The sequence below is a fragment of the Cajanus cajan genome, chromosome 2 (assembly GCF_000230855.2).
Source record: "Cajanus cajan strain Asha chromosome 2, NIPB_CcT2T_4, whole genome shotgun sequence".
NCBI classification, from domain to species: domain Eukaryota; kingdom Viridiplantae; phylum Streptophyta; class Magnoliopsida; order Fabales; family Fabaceae; genus Cajanus; species Cajanus cajan.
In genome coordinates, this window is record NC_138518.1 from 66,220,174 (window position 1) to 66,241,044 (window position 20,871).

Below are 20,871 nucleotides of genomic sequence, written 5' to 3' on the forward strand. Positions count from 1 at the left end.
AACTCTCATTTTACAAGCTGGTTTTGTAGGGTTGAGTTAAGTTTAAATCTCCTACTCTAAAAAATATAGAGAATATAAATTAATACTAGTTTAATAATTATTTAATATCAAATGAATTTCTCTAATTTAATGACCGACTCAAATTTAAAAATATTTATTCATCATTTAGTACTTGCTTTCCTCTTGCGTCTATTTTTAGTCTACCAAAAACAACATGCTTTATTTTCTCATTTTTTCTTGTATTTTTTTTAACACATATATTCTATATAATAAAAAAAAACAAAGAATCAATTCTATTTTCAAATAGAATCACAAGTAATAAAGTTCTCAATCGATCCAAATATTTATAACTTGAATTTGATGATCATTATTTATTTAAGTTAAAATAAATCCAGGACACTCGATTTACGCTCTCAATATTTCTCCTTTTCATTTTTCTACTTTCAACAAGGTAAATAACAAGAGAAAAAAAAAATAAAAGAAAATCAGAAATCTAGAAACTAGAAAGAAAAAAAAATGGTATCTTTTTCTTGTGCCGCACGAAGAACGTGTCAAACAGGCAGTTCTTGTTTTTCTTATTTTGACTTTTTGGGCCTCAACTTGTGGTCCCACACCAGGGAGCCGTGTACCGCCGGCGCTCCGCCAGCATCCCCTGGCGGAACACCACCGAGCACTCCGGCAGCTCTCCTAGGTCGGCGAACAGCGACTCGTCCTCTTCCCTCATCGGCAACAGTGCCACGTCAGCATGAAAGCCCGTGGTCATTATAGGGCTTTCGAGAACCGTGGACGACGTCGTTTCCATCTCCCCAAACCACCCCATCTCATCCGCTGTGCTGATCATGGAATCGTCCCTTCCCAGATCCGCGAACTTCTCCTCCGGTTCGACCGGGTCCAGAACCGGTTCAGGCTCTGGTTCTGGTTCTGGTTCTGGTTCTGGTTCTGGTTCGGGCTTCTTTGTGGGCCTTGTATGGTTCCTAGAAAGCGGCCAGGGATGGTTGTGGTCGGAAGAGTAAGTGACGACTAACATTGTGGGGTCCACACAGCTCCTTTCCACTTGTTTCCGTGCCGGACACCCCTTCGAACTGCTACACCTGTAGTACCCTCTGTGTCATAACAACATCAACAACACCCATTTCACTATCCAATTCCAACATACACTTACACTACTTATCTTTCTTCTCCTCAATTATTATCTTCACAAAACAAGCTCCTACAATTGCAACAAACCTTAAAAAGCCCAAACATGAATAGCATGTTCTTGGAATGGAATTCAATTAACCTGGGATAAGGGGAACCTTTGATGGGTTTCTGCCCATACTTTCTCCATGCCCATGAATCCGAGGGTGGGGTGTTGCTTTCTCCTTTTAGCCTACACCCTTCTGTCTCCTTGATTGGGATTTGCACTACCCTTTTCTGTATTGCCCTCCTGCTCAATTCAACATAACCAATTCCCATTTTCACCCAATCACATAATTAATCAGTTGCTCTTTCAACAACCATACCTATACTAAGGATGTCTTTGCTTTTCCATTCAAATTCAAACTCTTTTGTCTAATTCTTAGCTGAGTCTCATCGTAAATTAAATTTATAAACTATAATTCAAATATGTACTAAGAGATAAAAAGTGATGTAAATTAAGGGTGATGTTACATACATAGAAATATCATTGTTAATTGATTCCTAGTAAAGTTTCAATTTTAAACGAAAGGTATATAGTTATTTTAGGTACGAACCTTCTCTTTGATGAAGAAGTGGGGGAGGTGACTAAGCCATCGATGTTGAGCACAGTGGAAGAGGGAGGGGAGTCTGCAATATTGTTTTCTTGAGATGCATCAGTGTCTTCTTGTTCGTTGATGGTATAGGATGGTTTGCGGTTGTTGCTGAACTTACTATCCATTTCTTGGGATTTGGAGGTAGCTAGTAACTGTGCTGTGTGTGATTTGATATTGACCCTTGATACCACCTAGAAGGTGGCGACGGTGGAAAATGGAAAAGGGTTAGCTAGATTACCAGAATTGAAGGGAATTAAGATAATTAAGAAAGAGGGAAGGAAGAGAGAGAAGGGGGAATGCCCTTTAAAAACGAGGCATCGTGTTTTGACAGATTGGCTTGGTCTTTGTTTATTAGAGGACGTGAGAGCAAATACTTCATCATATCCGAACAAACGTTAATATATATGAATATGAATATGTCATTTGAAAGCAACCCCTGGTTTCTTTACTCCTTATTTTATGTGAAATTTCCTTAAGGATAAGCCCATTGATTAATTTAATGAAACTAAGTCTCCCCTTTTTGTCATATCTGGGGCACCCTTTCAAAGATAACTTAGTCCATTTTTGCTTACATAATGCATCTATTAACTCCTAAATTTAATTAGCTGGGTTGTTATGGATCGAATGCTGCATACAATTTCCTCATTGATTACTGTATTATGGAGATGATAATTGAAGCGTTTTACGTCCACACTTGTTACAAAGTTTTTTTTTTTTTTTTTTGGGTTGGTGGCATTTGTTTAAAAATAAGGTGGAAAAAAACATTGTTCCGTACTCCAAGAGCGTAGGTTATATTAAGAATTTACTGTTTGAAATATAGGATTTCTTTGTTTGTAATATTAAATTAAACAAAATAATGTAATTTTGGTTTCTCGTGAGATTAAAATCATTTTTTTATATAATTTTTAGTGGTTTAAATATAATTAAAAATTGTAATTATGATCTGAATTATATATATATATATATAATGCCACATTTTGTATGGATTAAACTTATACATAAAATAAAATAAAAAAGGTTCTAAATTATAATAATAGTGTTAGAAAAGGTGCCAAACTTTCACCAAACATAAAACAGTTGGAGAGGTAGGGGGCAAAATCAGGAATAGAACTGGCTTTCCTTTCCAATGAAAATTAATAGCCTACTTTGAAATTGTTCTCACGTTAAGATTCCTTAAAGTCTGTTTAAAGAAAAGGAGGGAAAATATTTAATGGCCAATATGGGAGAAATTAAAAAAAAATTGATTAAGAAAAGAAGAAGGGAACAAATTTAGTTCTTTTTTTTTTGTTTAATTTATAAGATAAGGGGAATGATTTTAAAAATTTATTTATTTTGGTTTCCTTAGAATTTTAAATTTAAAAATATAAATAAGAATGTATTCAACACATTATACTAAAAATGCATTTAAAATCTCTCACCTCTCCTTCAAAATTTTCCAAATATCAAAGAGGAACTAAAATTAGATGAGGAGATTTTGCTCATCACCTCTCTTAAAAATTGAATCAAACAATAAATAACTTATAAAATCTTCTCCATTCCTCTCAATTTATCTCCAACCAAACATTATATAAGACAAACAAATAGGAATTTTTTTCTTAGCAAAAGTTATACTAATTAAATCAATTAAATACTCTCATCTATATCCATTTTTTTTATAAAGAATTTTGTTTCTATTTATTTATTGTTGTCCAAATTTTAAAACAAAATTAATTATTATTATTTATTAATTATATCCTTATTTTATATTTAAATTTTAATTAGTTGAAATATTATAGTTAACATATATTTATCGTAAAGTAAAATAATAAAGAAATGTAATAGAAAATTACACATCTATTTGATTAAAAATATTATTGTGTATAAAAATTTAAACTACAGCACTATTTAAAAACAAGGGAAGTAGTATTGTGTATTGCTTATTTTTGTTTTCTATAATGCATGACTAATAATAATATCTATATAAATTTTACCAATTATTACATTACTTAATAATTTTATGTTAAATGTAAATTTTATCAATCCAGTTATTGAATTATAACTTCATATTACCTTGTACCTTTTATATTAAATTTTGTTAAAATTGAACAACAATTTGAAAATAGTAAAAATGTTCATATTTTAGTATATTTTGAAATGTATATATTACTTCAATTTTATTTTATAAAAATGAGATATCAAATCATCTTTGATTAATATAAAACTTTGCATATATGATTAGAACTAAGGATCTTTCAATCTAACGATAAATTTTGAAAGATTTACATTTAGTTGAAAATTATTGAGCGGTGTAATAGTTGGTAAAAGTTATACCAATATCGTTTGAACTTTCCTTATATATGCATGTGTGTGTGTAAATTATCGCTAAGAGAGTTAATTTCATTATATAATATATGTTTAACTTAGAACTCTCAAAGTGAATCACCTAATATCCAATCTATCCCAACATGGTTTGATTCGTTTAAAATAAAATAAAAAAACTTAAAAAAACAATATCAACTTTACAATGAATATGTGTAAAATTCAGTTGGTGGTATAAATATTTAATCAAATAAACTAGCATATGAAATTTAGAAGAAGAAAAAAATTAACTAATTAGGGCAATCTAGCTCACTGTGAGTCAATCATGATGTGCCATGTTGAAAATGGGTTAGGACATTTTTTTCTTATAATCAAAGGAAAAGAAATTCAACTCAACATGATTCAAACTCATGATGGGCTAAGTTGATTTAGAGAGTTTTGATTATTTAAAATGCTTTCACTTAATTTAATAGAATAAGATTTTGTCCCATAAATATAGTTTCTCTTAAATTTAACTGGAATTTAAAGAAAAATTTGCTTAAAAAGACATTGATTTTAAAGAATATTTTTTTATTTATATTTCCTAAAAAAATTATTCGTATGAAAAGATTAGAAACCAATATTTCTAAATAAGAAGGAAAATTGAAATAATATGAAAATGTCACAATATCCGTATTAGCTTAATTACTAAATATAATACATAAAGTTTTAATTTTTTTTAATTAAATACAATAAATAATTTAAATTTATGAATAAAAAATACTAATAAATATTCTCATTTACTTATTATACGTTTTTTAAAAATATATGGATTTAATTTTTAATTCTTTGTAAATCATCAAATAACTAATTAAAATTTTGTTTAAGAATGTTATTTTTGCAACAACTAATAACAAAATAAGTTGAAACTTGTGAATTAGCTCACTGTAGGTTTGAGTTGGGCTAAGCAAATTTTTTTTGACCCATTTCAATTATAACAAAATTTTGGCTTGACCATCTTACATTCTAACACTCCACAGGTCAACTCATGGTAAGTCAGATTAGCTCACGAATTATCCACCTAATTTACTTTTATTTATTTATTAGTTCCTAAATATTAGTTTATGTGATTATCATATTTATATTATTAACTAAATTTTATACATATTAGTTATGAATTATAATTATTAATGTCAATTTGATATTATTTGTTAACATTTTATACAACTACTTTGATATTATAAGTTGATCGTGGTTGATGTCTACTTTTTTTTTGACATTTTTTTGCCTTATTATTAACATAGTTATATAATTCTAAAATATAAGATTCTATCTTTCTTATAAAATTCAATTAATTTTTTATTTTTTTTTTAATTTAAGTGAACCAACCTATCTAATCCACAAACTCATGATAGATCGAATCAAATTGATTTTTCTTAAGCTCACTAAAAGGCGAGTCAGGTTGATTGACTCGCCTATTGTCTAACCCATGGTAAACCAGGCTAGATTAAGCCAAATGACTCATATTGAAAGCTATAGTAACAAAATAGTTGAAAGTTGAAGAATTTTTGTTATTGAGAGTAAAAAGAAAAATGATAATGAGATAAAAAAGTAGAGCACACCTCGAATGCAATAATAACAAAATATTATTTGTGTCAACTTGGTCAACTCTAATTTGTGTTGATATATAATTGACTTAGCTATTTTTAATAAGACATGACTAACTAATCTAATTAATACAAACAAATTTGTGTAAATTTTTTTATGACAACTTCATAATTGTAGTTTAATAATGGTTAACGTTGATTTTTATTAGTTAATTGAAACTAATTTGTACAGTTTAATAATGGTTAACGTTAATTTTTATTAGTTAATTGAAACTAATTTATACTTTTCTTTTAGTGTATTTGTACTAAGTAAAATAAAATTAAATCACTAGTGAAAAACGAGGCTTTTACGTCATCTCTTTCTCATCAAACTTAAATAAAAATTGACCTAAAAAAGATGCAGTGACATTTTTGTAATTTTTGTAAACTTTCTTACGTCGGACCTGAATATACAACCGACGTAGATTTTATATTTTACGTTGGACTCTACCATGTCCGATGTAAAAAAAGTAGCGAAAGGGAATAAAAAGAGTGCATGAGAGACACACGCACGCACTCACTCGGATCTCATCACTTTTCTATATTCTTCTCTGTATAAACCCTCTCTCTCTCTTTTGTTGCTAAATCGTTTTTTCTATCTTTTGCAGAGTGTGGTGAACTCTTCGTTACTCGTTCTCACATTGTTGCAACTCAGGTATGAATCACTAATACTTTTTTTGCTTCGCATTGCTATTGTGGCTATTTGTTCTATCCGGTCTTTATGTTGTTCTATTTGTTTGGGTTGTTGGTTGGTCTCTTCTTCTGGGTTGTTCTATCAAGCAGAACGACCCATTTTCCAAGCAGAACGGGCCATTCTGCTTGTACTCGTTATGTTTTTTTTTGTTTACAACTTTTTTACGTCGGATCTTGGCAATATCTGACGTAAATTTACGTCAGATTTCACAACCGACGTAAATTTACGTCTCCCGCTTTAACGTCAGACTTTTTTCTGAAGTAAAAAACTTAAAATAACCAACGTAAATTACCTCTTTTGTACTAGTGAATGAGAATCGTATATGTTAGTATTTTTTTTTAATAAATGGTAATCTTTCTTTCCATCTTGATAAAAAAAAAAAAAAAAAAAAAGGCGCATAATGGGAATTATGAATGGGTTGTAGATAAATTACGGGGATCTTCCGAGTTAAAATCCACTTTTCATATCGTAAGTGTATATAACTAATTAATGATTTGTTAATTTAATAGGAAATGGGAGAAAAGAAGCAAAACAACAAAGTGAGCTAAACAACGGTCACCAGCCCAAAATTGTTTTATATAGCTTAAAATATTGATGACTATATGATGACATTAATTTAGGATCTGATGGGTAGCTATCGAAAAGTTTAAGTAACATTTTCATTTTTGTCATGACGTATCATTTAATATTCAGATCTCATTAGTTTTGACTGAGTCACTTATGGCTGGATCTGTCCCTCTCTAATGTGAAAGGGATTGGAAGTGCCTATTGGCCAATATGTTACATCAAAAATATCAAAGACCACAAAACAAATCAATTTTCTAAGGTGCCTAAAAGCGTGAAGCAATGCGACAACTATTTTTATATTATTGATCTTTTATTATTTCCAGCAACCCAAATTTTTTAATGTAAAACTCGTTCAATCCAATTTTTTTCTACATTTTGTCAGAAAAATAATATCTATATCAATCTACAAATGAACCGGGGAAAGAAAGAAAACAACGTATTTGATAGGTTTCTTGTTCCACAAATTTTGACTTCCTTCCCTTACGGCATTAGTGATGCACATTATTCTCCATCTTAAATTTCTTTTTTATCATAGTACCATATCTCTGAATATCTTATACATTTTCGCTTTTGTTTATTTTACGAAAGATTGTTAAAGAATCTAAATCTTCTCTTACCAAAATAATTGAATGCATGCATATGACTCATAATTAATATAATAGATGCTTAATATTTGATATTTATACAACAACTACCCTTAAATTCATGTAAATTTCTAACCTTTTTTTTAATGGTTTAGCATCACTCTATTATTTTGAGGTTTTTGCCCGTCAAAAGGGTTCTTGAGGTCACCGCCACCTTTCAATTCCTAATTGAGTTGAATAAATCCATTTGAAAAGATAAAAACCTCTTTGACATTTCTCCGTATATTTTAATTCCGAATCATTACTTCTTTTTGTATCTTAATTCTATATATTTGTACATTTGATGAGATTTATATGTATTTTTTTTATTAGAGATAAAAAAACAATGTTTCTTGAGTCAGAGACAACATGAATATAGGTCATATAGTTCTATTTTATTAGTATTTAATGTGGTTATATATTTAAAACTTTATTATAAGATTATTGGTCAAATTAAAATAATTGTACACATTTGATATACACGCTCAATGATAATTAATATTAATCCATAGAATACATAATTTGGAAAGCAAGACTCTACTTATCATAATTATACATTCTCATTTTTTTCCTTCGCTCTTATATGTCTATTTCACACATTACCCCCACAACTACAATTTTATTTTATTTTATTTTTTTAAGTTATCTCAAATCATTCTTCTCTTATCCTTAACTGTATATTTGATCTTTTTATAATCTTTCTTTTATTCGATATCTCTACAATTTTTATTTATATTTTTAAATTAATTATAAATATTCTTTAAAAATATCAATAATTAAAATAATTTTGTACTTATTACGCACTACAAAAAAATTATCATGTAGTGACATACCTTAAAACTATTTTTACCTATACTATAGATATAATATATATTAATATATTATTAAAAAATGTAGGTATAAATTATAGTGACATACAATATATGTAGTTGGATATCTCATTCAAAATTAATCCTAAAATTATGTGTAACTAAATGTCAAAATATATTTATACCTACATATATTGATCTATAATGTCAACTTTTGTATGTCACCATATATAATATTTTTTATAATAACAAAATAATTACTTACCATAAACTTAAAATATAATTTATTATAAGTTTAATTATGTTTTGGTATGGAACCTCCTTTAGAAAGACCTAACAATTGTTCTGATCTAGAACATTCCGTGAGTGTTAAAATAAATCTTCCTTTAGACTTAAGAGTCCTTATATATTCATTGGGGGGCAACATTAAGGATGTGAATCCCTTATTTCTCGTTATGATCTTGCAAATCATGTTGTATCATTATTGACATTAATAACTTTATAAATCTTGACATTTATGATCGTTACCATGCCTATTTTGTAAGTTATGACGCTTTGTCCCAACTACTCATGGGAGAAATGGTTCGAAAACCAATTAAGTCTTTTTATGAGACGTATTTGACAATTCAGTAAACTATCAATTGAAGGGTATACTTGATTCATGTAATCGATGAGAGACCAGTACGATACATAGCCTTGAGTGTCAAAGGCTTGAAGAGTCAAAATGATCAGACTAATTGGTCGTTAGGGGACTAATGTAGTACATAATCCTCTAGGCTTGAGCATGAAAGTGTGAAGAGCCTATGTGCTTGATTTACTCGATCAGCAGGAGACCATACGAAATACAACCCTTAAGGCTCAAGTGCTAAAGATGTGATGAAATGATCAATTGAATGACATGTTATCTTGTCTTTTAGCTTTTAATAGTTTTGACTTGTTATTTGCCCTTGCATTTTGTTAATTGTGCATTTTGGTTGTTTGAAGTGTTTTTGGTTGCTCAATTGTATACCAACTTAAATATTTTCGATTGGTTGTTATTTGATTGCGTGTAGGCTATTATACCTACTTAGTTACTATCCAATGTGTGTATTTACCAAGTGTGTGTATTTACCGAGTGTGTGTATATCAATACGATTATGCTTATTGAATAAATTACTAATAGGAAGTTAGTGTCGATAATCAATCTACTTCTAGGTTTATGTCAGTGTCGTTTGAGTTGAGCTTTCATCGTGTGCTTTATTTGACATTTATCATAACATGTTTTAGAAAATGTATTTAACTAAGAGTCGGTATTCGACCATGTTTCATTTTTGTGAATTGAGGTTTAGATGGTATAGTATCTTTTTGAATAAGTATCACTTAAGAGTTGAGAATTGTGTGATTTGACCATTTGTACTTCATATAAGGTTTAGTAAATGAATGACAATGTGTTAGTGTGCTTTATCAATTGCTTCATATTTTATCGAGTTATCTTTAATAGTTGCTCAATTGTATTCTTGAAATAGTGTATGTTGATTTCTTATTGTGATTGATTTCAACCGTGTCTTTTTGTATCATTTTATTTAGTACAGACCTCAAAACATTTTTTATGCCAATGTATCAATTTTTTCGTTGACCTTAAAACGCATATAGAGCACTAAGGGTGTATGCTAATAAAGAATTTAAAACACTCTTCACGCCAATGATTTTTTTAGCTTTTGTTGACCTTAAAATGTTTTTCACACCAAAGATTTTTTTTTCTTTTATGTCGACCTTAAAATGCTCTTCATGCCATGAGTTTTTCTTTTTCATCAACCTTAAAACACTCTTCATACTTAAGAAATTTAGCCTTAAAGCACTCTTCATGTCAAGGATTTTTGTTGTAGTCATCGACCTTAAGACGCTCTTTATGTTAAGAATTTTTCTTGTAGTCTTCCACCTTAAAACGCTCTTCGTGTCAAGAATTTTTCTTGTAGTCCTGAACCTTAAAATGCTTTTCATGTCATGGGTTTTTCTTTTCGTCAACTTGAAAATGCTTTTCATGTCAAGTTTTTTTTTTTTGTCACCAACCTTAATGCATTTTTCACGTCAATAATTTTTCTTCTTGTTGCTTACCTTAAGATATTTTTCACATTAAGAGTTTTTTTCTTGTCATCAACCTTAGAACGATTTTTATGTTAAAAATTTTTCTTCTTGTCATCAACCTTAAAATGCTCTTCACATTAAGGATTTTTCTTTTTATCATTGACTTTAAAATGTTATTCATATTAAGGATTTTTTTTCTTATCACCGACCTTAAAATGCTCTTAATGTTGAGTCAACCTTATAGGATGCTCTTAATGTCAATGATTTTTCTTTTTATCGTCAACCTTAAAATATTCTACACGTCAAAGGTTTTTCTTTTTGTTACAGAACTTAAAACACTCTTCACGTAAAACAAAAAATTGTCTTCTTATTAATATTCTTAAAATATTTTTCACGTCAATGATTTTTTTTTTATAGTTAACATTTTTCATACCAAAAGTTTTTATTATTATTATTATAATTTAAATAAATAATATAATAACTGATCATTATTATATTAAATATAATGATTTAAAAATGAAAAAAGTAATTGACTTGAAAATTTTAACAAAATCATATAATTTCACTTTGAAACAAGACAATAACACAGTACCAAAATTTTAAATTATGCATATCTGTTTTTTCTAATGATGACTTTTTTTTTTAACTGATTGAATCATTGTATTATATATAAAAATAATAATTAAAATTTTAGAGATCAAATATATATTCTTTCCATTTTTAATGACGCGCGCATATGGTTATGATCCATATTAATTTTAATGCAGCATAAAAACACAATAGTAACAAGGGATATCATATATTTATTTATTAATAATTAAGACAAAATAATTACTAATCAATCATGATTAATTAACAACATTCAAAACAATTCATAAACAGATAACCACAATTATGGTGCAAATAAAAAAGGTAATATTATGTCATCCATCATTACACATTTATTATTAATTAACAACTTATAAAACAATTCCTAAACTAATAATCATAATTACGAGTTACAAAAAATGTAATAGACCATTGATATTTAAATAAAAACTAAAATTAAAACCAAACATCAGTAACTAGTTCTCTTTCTCAAGATTAATTACTCGGAATAATACACGTGAAATAAAATAAAATAAAAATCTCTATTATTATTATTATTATTATTATTATTTTCTTATGTGAATGCATATTATTTAAAAGTACAAGAAAATATTTACTATAGAAAAAGAAAGTTAAACCACTCTTTTTTATAAATATATCTTTAGTATCTCGGTGAACTAACGTTTTATTATATATCATCGACGAATAAGAGTCACTTGTCTAAACACTTTTTTAGTTGTCAAAGAGCTTATCTCAAGTCATATATTTCAAGTTTTGTAATTAATGAATTTGTTATTGAATTCATTCATCAAAGCAAATCGTAAAAAAAAATACTTAAATCAAATACCGGTGTTGATAAAATGAATTATTTTATTTTATTTTTTAAAAGAGAAAAAAAAAAGGTTTTTAACATTTTTTTTAAGAACAGATCCTAGAGTGTAGTTACAGGGAAATGTGTAGTATAGTATTACTCGGTAATACGTGCAACAGGTATCACGAAAAGATAAAGAATGTACAGGCAATAAAAATTACAAGCAAATGAGTGATTACTACATCCAATAATTGTCAAAATTGATAATTAACAGGTTGATAAAATAAAATATGACATTAAGAAGATGAGAGACAAATTTGAATCACTTAGTTGTGTTTTTTGTTTGGGAACTTTCACCGACTCCAGCAGTGATCATTATAAATGAAGATCGTCAAAGTGGTTGTACAAATTTGTTGTTCCATTTCAAGTTCGTATTTTAATGCAAACTTGTCTTCAAACAAAAGAGAGGGATATTAATTAGAAACATTTCATTAAGTCGTAGACACCAAAATGGTTTGGTGATCTTGGAAGAAGCCCCTATGGAGATGGAAGAGCTTCTCAGGAAGGATACTACAGGGACATGTGTGCTTCGTAGATAGTTTGGCTAGACATAACTAACCCAGGAGAATTATGTTTTTGTTTTCTATTTTTTCTGGCTTTTGTTTCTTTTTGCTTTGACTCTTATGTAATAAAAAAAAAAAAGTCGTAGACACCAAAATGGTTTGGTATGGAACTTCCTTTAAAAAAATCTAGAAGTTATTATGATTTAAAATATTCGATGAGTGTCAAAATTGATTTTCTCCTAGGTTTAGGAGTCCCTATATAAACATTAGGACAATATTATGAATGTAAATTTCTTATTTCTTATCATAATCCCATAAATCATGTAGTATCATTATTATCATTAATAGCATATAAATCTTGTAATTTATGATTATTATCATACTTATTTTGTAAATTATGATATCTTATCTCAGTTACTCGTGGAAAATGGTTCGAAAACCAACCAAGTCCTTTTATGAGATGTATTTAACAAATTGGTCAACCATCAATTGAAAGGCCCGCTCAATTCACTCGATCGGTGAGAGACTACTATAGTATACAACCCTGTATGCTCAAGTGCCAAAGAAGCAAAAAATTAAAGTGATCAAACTACTTGATCGCAAGAACACCATTACAATACAAATTATAATATAATATGTATAGGTAAATATATTTATTTACTATAAACTTAAGTTATATAAAACTAAATATTTGATAAGTGTATTAGAAGTCTAAATACTAGACTTTGTTCATAAGAATTCAATCCATTATATTTAATTAAAATGAAATTTTTTTTATAACTTAATCCAGAAGGTATTACTATTTTTTAGTTTACTTTGAATTCATAGTACTCAACACAATTTAGCTTTCCTATGCAATAATCTCTTCTAAAATAATTAAAATAATTTTTTTCAATAAAAGCTTGTTTTTGGAATTTTTTCTTATCTTTTCATATTTTACAATATATAATTTTCATCTTTATTTTCAAAATAAATTCTAAATATATTTTTTTTTAAATTATCAATACTTGAATTACAATATAATTATTTATCATAAATTTAAAATATATTTTATACATTAAAAATATTTATTTACTATGAATTTTAATTATATAAATTATATCATGTATTACAAAAACTAAAATACTACTTATTTATATGCAACAAAGATGTTATGAACGATATGTTATGTGCTAAATTTAGAAAAATGGAATACACTTCAATTAATTTTTATTAATTTAATTACTTTCAATATAATTTATTATTTATTCTTTCATGTTTTATAATTTATGAGTCCAATACATTGTTTAGTTATACATTAAAAAAATAAAAAGGGTTTTGTATAATGTTTAAAAAATAAAAGGGAATTTATGCAATGAGACAAAATCTATAATAAAGATATCTGTATTAATTCAAAATAATTATATATATATATATATATATATATATATATATATATATATATATAAATCTAGAGAGATGCACGTGTCACTTTATATAGCTTTAATATACAAGGATATATGTTTCATTGATCATATATATTATATTTGCAGGAATTTTTTTTAAAAATATTTTAACTGAAATCTTGTTTTTAAGTATATTTAGGAAACGTGTTTCATTACTTTATAATATATATATATATATATATATATATATTAAAAAAATTATAATAGTTTAATAAAATAATTAGAAAAAGAAATTATTTAAATAATTTTTTTACACTTGAATATTAAACTTCTTTTGTACATACAAACAAAAAATAAATACGTTAATTCAACATTTGAACTGTAATTTTTTTTATTGAATTTATGTCCATATTTGTATGTATCGGATAATATTTTATAAATTCTAAAATTAGCTCGCATGGTATGATTTCCCTGTAATACCACATTTCTATGAATTAGTTAAACTATTTTGGTTCACCCCTTTATTTCTTCATTTATCAAATGAATTTTATTAATAATTTTAATATGGATGAAAAGTATTTGTTATCTTTAAATAAATTACTATTTGAATAAAATTAACAAATAGTAATGAATAAGATTAAGATGGGGGATGAAAACATCTCAGTTCCACACGGTGAGCATTTTTGTCCTTTTCCTTATAGTTATATAAACTTTGACAAAGTTTGTTTGATTGTTTTCTAATTTCCGTGGGAGAATTATTTCTTTTTTCTTTTTATTGAAGGACCAGTATTATTTAATAGTAATAAATGATATCCTCCAAATTTTTAAAGAATAATGGCAATTTGATGATCCCAATGCCCACTATGTGTTGACAAACCAATGGAATGTATTTCACATGCTCTGTTGAATCACACATACATGTAATCTGTAAGTCGCATTAAATTCGAAGATTTTTTCCTCTCTATTATTAATTAGTTTGATTTCAGTTTTTCAATAAACACGTTAACGTGGATATTAATCTAACCTCACAACCTGTAAACGAAAATTCAAATAAATTATTTTTAAATTGAAATGTTCTATCTTAAGTATTTTTTTTACTCAATTATAAACAAATTTTACTAACTTGTACATTAATTAAAAAAAAATTTATTGACTACACTGTCCTAAAGATACTGTTTAAACAATTAATATATATATATATATATATTATTAAATTACAATAAAGTCACACGAGAAAATGCGATACATTTTTGGATACAAACTTTATACTTTGAATTTCTTAATCAATACCCTAAGAATACCGATTGATATATATATTTATTAATAAATTAGTTAATATTCATTAATTTTGTTAAACTTAGTTAAAAGTGAATTTTTTCATACGACTCTTCATTAAAACTTAATATTAAAACGAAAAATAATCTCAATTAATTTAATTTTTGGAGATAGTAACATTAAATAGAATAAAATTAATTAAAATTTATCTATTTTTAGATCCAAAATTTATGATTTTTTCCTTATGTTTGAGTTACGAGGGAGTGTGTGCATATATATATATATATAATTTTTATTTTTTTTCTTGTTTACAAATATTATAAGAAACATATTTTCTACTTAATTTGGTGATAAATATAACGTACTAAGTTTTAATCCTAGGAAATCAGGTCTTAATCAAGTAACTTGTACTGTAAATCAGGTATATACAGATACTAGTTAATAATGTTTCAGCTTGTACTTTCACAAGCAACTTTCTAGGTATTTTTGCATGATTTTAAAATAAATTATACATGTATATATGTATAGGAGTTCACTTATATTTTAAAGAATTGAAAAGTATATTATTTTTTAAAATGCATGAAGGAATCTATAAGTATTTAAAAAGGATATAAAATATTTTTTTATGTAGGTCGGATTTTTTTTTAAATCAAACCTATTGCTTATAGCAATTATTTTATTTCACTAAGAGAGTATGATATGATTATATTTATGAAATTATCAATATTTTAACTATTTAATATTAATATTAATTATTTTTATTTATAATAAATAAAAATAAAATATAAGTTTGCAATCACTCATTTTTTTTTCGTTAATAAAATATCGCAAATCAAAGGCTAAATTAAGCATATTTTTATTTTGGTATTTTATTAAGATAGTAAATTATAATTTTGATAGATAAAAAAAGTTATTAATTGTTGTGGTGTAAAAAAAGTTATTAATTATTGTAATTAATTACATTAAATAATTTATCACTAATTCTTTTCACTAAGAGTTTTATAAAAAATAATTTAATTAAAATAAAATTCATGTAATTTTTTTTAGTTGATTAAACACTTTTAAATTAAGTTGTTATTCAAAGTTACAATATTTTGCAAGGATATACAAGGACTAAGATAGATTAGTGATGAACATATTTAGCGAATTAAATTAATAACTAACAGTAAACATAACTTAAAACACTTTACAACTCGTTCAGGACCAAAGTGGTCAAATTCAAATAGCAAAATTATATTCTTCTAATTATCTCAACTTGGAAAGTGCCTTTATGTTTGAAACTCTAATCTCTTGAATTACAAATACTAGTTAGTTGTTATATTGTTAAATTGTTTTTAGGTGTTTGCAATGCATGACAACCCGGGTTTAAAGAGATTATTATGGGGTCTAATTCTAACATTTCCATCCGTTGACAAAGGGTTGTGTTGTTACTCATCTGAGTAGTGCTTTGGTACATAATATTATATTTTTAAGAGAATTAATGGTAGTTAATTTTGTATGGATTCACACAAAAGAGTAATCAAGTTGCTGATGAATTAATTAAATTTGGACAATCCTTATATAGACAATTAAAGATTTTTTATTTTGTTCATTTCTTTTTGTATATTATGTTGCTTTGGCAGACAACAATTATACTGTGTTTCCTAATAAGTTTATATATATATATATATATATATATATATATATATATATATATATATATATTTTATAGTGTTTTTAGGTTTTTCCTCTTATGTTCACACACAAACAAAATTATTAACGTATAGCTATCTTAATTGTCCTTGTTGTTGTCTAAAATAATTATATTGAGGTCCCAATGTTTCGAATGCATTTTCTTGAATGATCTATGGATACCCATTATTTTTCTCATGTCCTAAACTTGTTAAAAATATACGTATAAAATTTTATTAAAATTTCGTAATATTTCTTAAAGTTCTTTGTAACTTCAAAACTTGCTCAAACTTTTTTCTTGAATCTTACAAGTACTAAATATTCCTAACCTTTTGATACTGAAAATTGTCTCCCTTTGCACATATTTTAACATACCCTCATTTAATTTCATTATTAACCTCACTTTGATTCTTTTCTTTTGTTCTCGGTGGCTTACACCACAAAACACTTCTACAATTCACTTCTCAATCTTGTTCCCTCTCATAATCTTCTCATCAACGCGGCCACCCACCATCATACTTACTCATCACGCACACACGCTCACCAGATACCACTAAACCAAATCAACAATCCATGCTTCTCAAATTGGCACCAAACCTCTCTCCTTTTTATTTTTTTCTCACTAATCAAAAAAAAAATTTGGCTCCAAAACTCTCGGCCAATATACAAACCCAAGCTTTATGTTATTCATTCTCATCACATACACGTTATGTGTGATCAAGACCAAGTCTCAAGTTACTTACTTTCAACTAGGTAAATTCAAATCCTTACATACCCTTGAGTTTCAATTTGTCGTTTAGTTTTGTCTTCTGGAAAAGAAAGTCAAATGGTTGTCGTTTTACACATTCAAGCATGCATTCTTACTTTTTGCGACCTCGTGATCATAATGGTCGGAGCAGTTTTCAAAACCAACGTCAATTCTATTTTCTGTCTCTAGCAAGATTTGTATAATGTCATGCATGTGGAGTTTTACACTCCGAAACCCACATGCAAAGTAGTTTCCTAGCAGTACTTATCGCCTTCTTCGATTTGATAGATGCTGATCATAATTCCAACCACCGATGAGGAAACAACGACTTCCTGAAGTTTGGGATCAAAAAGGAATGATGTTACAAAATGAGCTTGTAACAACTTTAGGCTTTAGCAAAGCCCTCGCCAATTTAAGGTAACTGGTGTGTGAGAAAACCTACATTAGCCAGGTGTTTAGAGTCAATTAGGAGTACCTCCCTCCTAACAACTTATAACTCTGTTAAATTGTTTATTGTTTGAAATTTTCTTTAATATTGATAATTAAATTATTTGGGATGAACTAACTTCTTATGATTGGTTGTGATTCATATGTTTGTGTATAGTGCAGGGGATTCAAAGTAAACTCCCAAAGGACAACAAGTAACGTTATGAGCTTTACCATTGATCATGTACTGAGTTTTCTTCTAGCACATGAGCCACCAATTAAGTAGTAAATCCTAAACTCTACACACATCACTTTGATCATCCAGTAGGGTTTAAGGTAAAGTAAACCCATAGACCACTTTGGATATAAAGTTTTTTTTTTAATCGTGATATTAATAAAACATTATTATTAAAAACAGTAATTAACTTCTATAGAAAATAATAAAAGTATATGAAGTGAATATTCTTATCTTATTATAACTAATTTTATATTTAAAGTCAAGAATTTAAAATTAGATAACTTAAGTAAAAAACACAAATTATTATTACTTGTTTGGTCTAGAAAAGAATATTATTTATTAGTTAAAAGATAAATAAATAACTTTATATTTTAAAACTGAAACTATTTTTTTTATAAATTAAAATAAATATTTATTATTATTCTTATTAGTGACTATTTATTTTCAATTTTAAAAGTTTTTTCAGTGGCATTTAAAAATTATTAGTGAGTCGAATTATTGTCACAAGTGGGGAGAATTTGAAATATCGTCACAACTCATATTATAGTGACGATTTTTAATACTTATTATGACATCTATTATCTTCCAAAGAAGCAGCAATTTCTTACAGTTAAAATAGGTTCATGATCAACTTGGCATGTGGATATACAGAAACCAATTTAATGTGTCACCTTTGAATTCAGAAGCAAATATTCTAAACAAGTGGATGTTACATATGAGTTCTGACTTATGACTCCTTTGCCAAGAGGCAATTAATTTTTGTAAGAGAAAATATATAGTGCATATATTTAAAAAGAGATTTGAAATTGATAATATAAAGCTTTAACACCAATAATGCATAATTTTTTCTTGAAATAGAATTAATGATTATATATATATATATATATATATATATATATTTTATTTTTTTTTTTTCCTCGAACTCCTTTACACACACTATCTCACATAAGGTATTAGGTAGCTTTTTTTCCTTCTTTTTCTTTCATTGTATGATATTTTTAAAATGGTTTTGGCAAGTCTTAGAGTTTGTAATAATAAAAACTACACAAATATTACTATTTTGTTTCAGAGTTCTGTGTCAAGAATGGATTACGACACGAACTCAAAGTCCACGACTAACATATTATAAGGGCAAATTTTCCGCTCACCTAAGTCGTATAAAAACTTTTAAATTTGTAATTTTTCATCTAGACATCTGCCCACCAACTCAAATATTCAAAGACTAAAACAAACAAAAACTATTAAATAATTTGCCCATAAATTGAAACGTACAAAATCACATTACTTCGTCAAAATGCATTTGTAGTATTAATAAAGGTAAAACATGTTTTTGTTGTTCTATAACTCTCAATTCTAGAGAGTAAACTAGAATAAAAATAAACATGTACGATTCTTTCTAACCTTACGCTTTTTTATTTATTTATTTTTATTTTAATATCTTATGAACTTTTATTGATTTGAGTTGTTGATATAAATCAATCCATATTAGCACACTGATTTATATATATATATATATATATATATATATATATATATATATATATTATTACTAGTAAAAAAAAAGAGATATTTTATACTTTTATATATTTTATTCGAATAAAAAGTAAAATAAAAAGAGAAAAGAGATGTTGTGTGAGTAATGAGTGAATGTAAAAATAACCGAGGATAAGAAATTGTGTAAAAGTGAGATAAAAAAGTAAAAAATAATTAATAAGGACATTGAAGATAAAATGATTTTGATATTAAAGTAGTGAACAAAAAATTGTTGAACCTATTGGCTATTGTTATAAATCATCATATTGAATTATTATTATTATTATTATTATTATTATTATTATTATTATTATTATTATTATTATTATTATTATTATTATCTTTGTAAATATCTAATTTTGTGTAATGAAAACGAAAAATCTTAAAAACTCATTGATTTGATGTTTTATTTATAGATACACATACACCTAATTCTATGCAAACTATCTTAGTTCTTGCCTACGTTCCAACAGTCGTGCAAGCTGAAGATCGATATCTATATAACTATAGAAATTTAAATAAAACATAAGAAAACGGATTGAACCACATAACATAAAAATTAAATCAAATGAAAAAAAAAATCAACAAAACTACATAGAGATGCAATTCAAGTTCATCAACCTTATCCTATGGGACTTTTGTTACACATGAAGAACAAATAAAATAAGAAGAAATTAAGTGGAGATGAAACTCATATGGTTGCCTGCTTCTCCTTCATTTAAATCTTTTTAAGAAAATGGATAATAACTTAATTCAATCATACAAAATTGACTTCTAAAGTGATGATTATTTCTTACTTATATGTACTATATTATAACTTTATTCCTAGTTAATATGAGATATCTAACATACTTTCCTCATGTTAAGGATTGAACATTTCAATCATGAAGTTTATATGGTCTTATTTCTAGATGATGTAAAATCTCTAACACACCTCTCACATCAAGGATTGAACATCTTAAACGTGAAATTTTTTTACAGTACTAGAGATCCGCAAATGGTTCGATAACGGTTTGATAGCAAATTATCAAATAAACCCACTAACAAATCGCTAGAATGTAGGTTTTAATGCCACCTTAAAAAGTAGATTAAGAGTTTAACTTAAGGAAGCACTAGTGGAAAATCAGCATATTACGTCACCCATTTTACGTCAGAAATACGAAAATCCGACGTAAAAAAAA

At 26.9% G+C, this 20,871-nt stretch overlaps 1 protein-coding gene across 2 annotated transcripts; it reads right to left on the reverse strand.

Moving 5' to 3' along the window:
- Window positions 1–333: 333 nt before the first annotated feature.
- Window positions 334–2,150, reverse strand: LOC109789066 (putative WRKY transcription factor 65). 2 transcript variants are annotated; one of them, XM_020347931.3, is made up of 3 exons: window positions 1,734–2,148; window positions 1,280–1,426; window positions 334–1,103 (listed from the first exon to the last, which is right to left on the reverse strand). In XM_020347931.3, exons 1-3 carry the CDS (start codon window positions 1,895–1,897, stop codon window positions 596–598), a joined length of 819 nt encoding a protein of 272 aa, XP_020203520.1. In that variant the 5' UTR covers window positions 1,898–2,148; the 3' UTR covers window positions 334–595. The 2 variants fall into 2 exon arrangements, with proteins under 2 accessions (XP_020203520.1, XP_020203522.1); XM_020347933.3 differs by lacking the exon at window positions 1,280–1,426 and having other exon boundaries at window positions 1,734–2,150.
- Window positions 2,151–20,871: the final 18,721 nt, after the last annotated feature.